Raw genomic sequence first — 6,000 nt, forward strand, 5'->3', positions numbered from 1 at the left:
GCTCACAGTATGTACAGACAGGCCTGGCTCCTCTATAGCTGGTTTCCTATTCAGCAATGTGCTTTTGTTTCACTCAACCAGTCCAAAACCACTGTCAAAAAATACTCTTTGGGAAGTCCCTGTGGTAGCCCTACAGAAAGGGCTACCTTTCTCCAGAAAGCCTGTGGTGATGTGATGTATGACCAGCCAACACACTGAAGCTATTGACACTACAATAATGCCTCTTTTGATATGAGATCCTTATGCACCATATGTAATCAGGTATGACATGGATATCTGCAGTGAGCACTTACAGCTTAGCAGCATAAAACACACTAGAGAGGTAGGAGATGTGTAAAAACAGTAGTTTCATTCTGATAACACAGATGTAATTTGGATTACGTAAAACAATGTTATTTTCTTTCTTTTCTCTGTCATGCATCATCTTGCATAAATACTCAGAGAGATTCTGTTCCCTGAAACTTTAGGCCAGAAATAAGCCAAACAGGTTAAATCTCACTACAAAGACAGTTGGAACTATTTACCCTGGGATTTACCCATGAGCATCGTAGGTTACTTTCAGGAAGGAGAGTGGATGGTACTGTAAGGATGGGTGTTACTCTAACATAGGTTGCAAAGTGGAGATAAGACATCTTGGAATTAAATATGACTTATGATAGAGATATTTATTTACTGAACATAACATATATTTTCTCCAGTAAAAATCAATGGGCTGAAACTTCAGAGACTGAATGATTTCTGTTATTGCCCTCTGCCTTACGAGAGGTGCTAGAAAGCCAGCAGAGTACAAGAAAGATAATTCATGTTAAGAGACTTTTCCAGCATATTCATGCCCAAAGAAAAAGCAAACAAGATTGGTTTTAAACATATTGAGCACTTCTCAAAGCAAACGACTTGACAATTTATAACCCACCTAAAAATTAGTCTGCCTTTGCTACCTATGTACTGGGCCACAGACACACAGGGTGTTGGAACATAGGTACATGGTTCAACTGTTTCCCGACTTCAGTTTCAGAAAACACATGTAAATTTCAGATCTTAACACAGAAACCCAGCTTTCCTAGATCAATGTCACACCATATATACCAGTGTCATGGTTTGAGCATGTTTTAAGGGTGTTTTTGTTCAAGGTTTTTTCCAGCCAGGTGGAGGAGGGGAGTCCGGGAGGAAGGAGACACAGGACACCTGACCCAGGCTAGGCAATGAGGTATTCCATACCATAGCACATGATGCCCAGGATGCATACTGGGAAAGAGAGGGCTGGAGGGGTAGAGAAATAGCATGCGGTGCTCGGCCGGGCAGGGTGGAGTGAGTTATGGATTGGTGGCTGGTGGGGTGTTGTATTCTTTTCACTTGTTATTGGCTGTATCATTATTATTGTGTTATACCTTAGCTATTAAACCGTTCTTATCTCAATCCGTGGGGGCTACATTCCTTGGATTCTCCTTCCTAACTCTCCAGGAGTTGGGGGACTTGGTTTAAACCACGACATTTTTGGCGCCCAATGTGGGGCCCGAGGGTTTGAGATAAGAACAGATCTGAGCGGATTTATGGTCTCTTGTCACAATGCTGATTTATTGGCTCTTAGAGGTTTTTCTTTGGATCTCACGGTTTTGGGATTTTGCCGGGTACTTTGTGTATGGATTGGATGTGTTTGTGTTTGTCGATCATGGGGCTTGGACTAGGGTTTTTGTTTCACTGTACTTTGTGTCAGAGGCTTGTAATACAGTGGGGCTCCAGCAGCAGGGGGGGATGGACGTGGCCATGGACTTGGACTTGTACCAGGCCGTCCTGCTGCTCTTCGCCGTCCTTGTCCTTATCCTCGTCGTCGTCTGCGTGGAGCTGCGTGAAGCCAGGAAGAAGCGGCCCTGGGAGCTGCCGGCAGCTGAGGCTGCCAGGGAGAGCGGCACAGGGAGCCAAACGGCTGTGGCAGAGCAGCGGGAGCAGGCGGGGGAGGAGCAGAGCAGGGCGGTAGCTGAGCAGCAGGATCAGGCAGTGGGGGAGGTGAGTCCCACGGCCGTTCCCGACCCCCCGACGGCCGAGGGTGTCCCCCGGAAGTCACCCGCCAACCCCCAGCAGGATACAGGAGACCATGCAGCACTTCCCAGCAAGGCAGAGAAGGAAGATCCGGACTCAGGAGAAGAGAAGCTGGTGGTGGGAGAACTGGCAAGCAGGGCAGCTACATCAGCCCCAGTCGCAAAAGTTAAGCAGAGTCAGGTTTGGCTCTTGTCTAAGGTTAGACAAGTACATAGGAGCACCAGGAGACTGTCCCCAAGACTGGACAGTCATGAGTGGCAGGGCATGTGGGACAGTATGGCCAAGTATCTGATCCACTGGGCCCCTCCAGTGCTTTGGAAGCACTGGAAGTGGAAGGCAGCTGTATGGAGTCCCCAGCAGCAAGCTGTAGAACTGCTGAAGGTGATGGTGAATGATATTGAGCCTGGTGGGCCCAGATACTTCAGGCCATCATTCCAGAGATGTCTCATGATCAAGGGGTGGACTTAAGAGTGATAGTGTATTGAAAATGTGGGATCTGGGCATGACGTGAATGGTATGGAATAAGGGGTGGATAATGTCATGGTTTGAGCATGTTTTGAGGGTGTTTTTGTTCAAGGTTTTTTCCAACCAGGTGGAGGAGGGGAGTCCGGGAGGAAGGAGAGACAGGATACCTGACCCAGGCTAGCCGATGAGGTATTCCATACCATAGCACGTGATGCCCAGGATGCATACTGGGAAAGAGAGGGCTGGAGGGGTAGAGAAATAGCATGCGGTGCTCGGCCGGGCAGGGTGGAGTGAGTTATGGATTGGTGGCTGGTGGGGTGTTGTATTCTTTTCACTTGTTATTGGCTGTATCATTATTATTGTGTTATGCCTTAGCAATTAAACCGTTCTTATCTCAATCCGTGGGGGCTACATTCCTTGGATTCTCCTTCCTAACTCTCCAGGAGTTGGGGGACTTGGTTTAAACCACGACAACCAGTAAAATAAAACCACCAAAAAGCACGCTCCAGAGTGAGAGCACAGCCTCATGTGGATAAGAAGACTACACATTACAGCCTCCCTACCCGTACGCAATGTAGCAATATGTAACAAGTCTGTAGTAATAATGTAATAAAACATAGTATGAGAGACTGAGCTTCACAGTTATACTTCACCAGAATTAGGGGGAAGTTACAAAGATCATGATTAGTTCCTGATTAAGAGTTGACTTTCTTTTCACATACAGAATATTTCCTCTAGATCAGTGTAAGACTTTAATTGGTGTTCTCGTTTAACCCAACTTAAAGGTAGTCCCCCCACACCAAAGGCAGGCTTGGACCCCCTCCTTTTTTAAATGGGTATATTCCTAGCCAAGTTATTCTGTGAAGAAACTCCCAATCACCAGTCTGCTTGAATACTGCTGGACATATCTACACCTGATGCACATCAGCTTTTAATATGCTCTTAATACCTTATCTATTGCTTTCTATATGCAAGCCTGAAAGGAAACTCCCAAAAGCCAAGCACCTGAAGTAATAGATCCTGAATTTGTTGTAGATAACAGCAAATTAGCTATCTAAACCAGCAGAAATATCAAGCAGAAATAAATGTGAAGTATATAGTAAAATCTTTTATACATATTTTTATGTTTAAGGATCCTCTATATTCCCCAGAAGAAACAGAACTAGAGGCTTAAATGTTATACCAGGTTTTCCAGGCATTTCCAGCAGTACAGGGAGTTTCTAAGCTGAGGTGGGGCTGGTTTCTCCCCATATGTATCTGCCTATACAGCCTGAGCTTCTCCTTGAGAGGACAAAAAACAAATGAAGAACAGAAAGAGAGAGGTAAATGGCTTTACCTCCAATCTATTTAGATCATATTTGGGCAAGTCCTACCTTTTTATACACCTGCATCAACACAACCCTTCAGATTTAATACTTTACGGTTTCAAGTTCCCCTCAATGGGAAAACGTAGACAGTAGCACAATCAGCGAGATCAATTCACATTTACTGAGACCAATCTCTCCCCAGGAGCCAACTCCTGCTCCTCAGAAGCTGAGGTGGTTCTCTCCTGATGTTTCACATGGCTTCAAGATTGCATAAAATTAACTATCTTTCCTGAAGACTTTTTCTGCATCACAAAAACCAGCATCATCTGTAAGCTCTGCCACCAAGTCAGGTACGGTTTATGTCCTACGGTGACTGCATTTACCAAAGAAAAAGCCTAGCAAAACAGCCTCGCATGCTGCTTACGATTCCAATATTGCTTTTCCTTCTGTTTGGAGCGTTTTGACTTGTCTAATTGAAATTAAAGCTTCAGCAACCCTACCTTATTGCTGGACCTAGTTCCTACTTAACTAGAGCTTGCACAAAACGAACAGAAACACATCTAGTGAAAAAGGTCTGTAGTTATCTTTCATGCCAATGAGAACACGCTGCATGTAAATGGTTAAGTGGAGAGCCCGTAATCATGAGGCACAGGCCAGGAGTGAAAACGCACCGACTCCAACACTTCTGCAAACCCTTCCCGGTTGCAAAGGCAGGCACGTAAAGGCAAAGCCGTTCCTTAAAGCAGTACAGAACGCGACCACAGGCTGACGCTCTTTCTACAAGAGTAACGAGCCGTTCCCCGCGCTGAATGCGGAGCTCCTCACTTCACAGCTTCTCCCTCAGACTTCGCTTGCACTCTAAATATTTACACAATAAAGCCTACGAACACCTCACGGCCAAAACAGCCCCAAGACAATCAGGGTGCTGAGCACTGCCTGCGCTTCCCCACTGCCCTACCGCCCCAAGGGACCACTGACGGAACGGGGGGCTAGAGGGAAGTGACCCACGCGATCCCGACCCGGCGCACGGAGCGGGGAGGACGAGGGGACCCGGCGGCGGGGCCGCTCCTCGCCCGCACGCAGCGCCGTCGGCACGGAGCGGAGCCGCGGCTGAAGGGCCGAAGTTGCCGGGGGCTCTCTGCGGAGACGTGCGGCTCACACCGAACGGGAAACCGGAGCCGCAGCGAGCCACGGCTCTCTCCGCATCGGGGGCAGCTCCTGGCAACGCCCCGGCGGGACCCCTCCGCGCTGCCCACGGGAACAGGCGACAGCCCTCCCGCAGCCCCATCATCACCGGGGCAGCTCCTGCCTTGCCCTCCGGAGAAGCGGCACAAGCCCGCTCCGCACTCCCCAGGGCCGGCAGCGGGGACACAGAACACCAACCCCAGCCCGCTCCCTGCCGGGGCGAAACGGGATAGCGAGGGCACCGGCATCGGGGCGGACCCCGGAGCATGGCTGCGAGCAGACCCCGAGATCGGTGTCGGGGCGCTCCGGAGAACGGAAAGGCGAACGGGGGGGGGGGGGGGCCGAGCGGCTCCGCACCAACCGCTGCAGCCCCAACCGCCCCTCCGTCCAGTTCCTTATGGCCAGGACGGTGCGGTCGCTCCCTGCCGCGGACGGGCGCTCACCTGGCGGCAGGCAGAGGGCTGCGAGCAGCAGGCAGAGCAGCGGACGGCGGAGGCAGGAGGCGCAGGCGGCGGCGGGGGGCTCCATCCTCCCGCTGCGGGGCTGTCCCGAGGGGGGCTCCTGCTCCAGCCGAGCGGAGCGGACGCTTCTCGTCCTCCCCAGCGGTAACGTCCCGGGGCTGGCGGCGGGGCGGCTGCTCTCCCTCGGAGCTGCTCTGCACCGGAGCAGGTGGCGGCTTCCGTCTGGCAGCCGAGCGGCGCTCCAGGACTGAGAGCTACGGAGCAGAGGAGGAGCCGGCTCAGCCCGGCCCCCTGTGCGCCCGCCCCTGCCGTCCAGCGGGGAGGAGGAACGAGAGCCGCGGGGAAGAGCCTGGGGAAGGCACGGGCGCAGCCTGGCTGTCGGTGCCGGGGACGCGGGTCCTGCCTGGCCCGGGGAGGAGCCGTTGCCCCGGGGCCCGCTTCATTACCGCTCGTTGCATCCGCTCGCTGCATGGGCTTCTGTCCGAGTCCTGCTCTCAGAGTGCGTGTAGGACGCCAGGATTTCAAACCGAAAGCTAAAACTGGTA

At 51.5% G+C, this 6,000-nt stretch overlaps 1 protein-coding gene across 1 annotated transcript in view; it reads right to left on the reverse strand.

The window, feature by feature from the left end:
* ALCAM (activated leukocyte cell adhesion molecule) overlaps nucleotides 1-5,662 on the reverse strand; it is a 93,402-nt gene extending 87,740 nt beyond the window's left edge. Inside the window, exon 1 of the mRNA XM_034060071.1 lies at nucleotides 5,438-5,662. Within this exon, the coding sequence (XP_033915962.1) occupies nucleotides 5,438-5,522 (85 nt within the window). The 5' untranslated portion in view covers nucleotides 5,523-5,662. The remainder of the gene's footprint in view (nucleotides 1-5,437) is intronic.
* Nucleotides 5,663-6,000: the final 338 nt, after the last annotated feature.

Source organism: Melopsittacus undulatus, chromosome 2, assembly GCF_012275295.1.
Source record: "Melopsittacus undulatus isolate bMelUnd1 chromosome 2, bMelUnd1.mat.Z, whole genome shotgun sequence".
Taxonomy (NCBI): domain Eukaryota; kingdom Metazoa; phylum Chordata; class Aves; order Psittaciformes; family Psittaculidae; genus Melopsittacus; species Melopsittacus undulatus.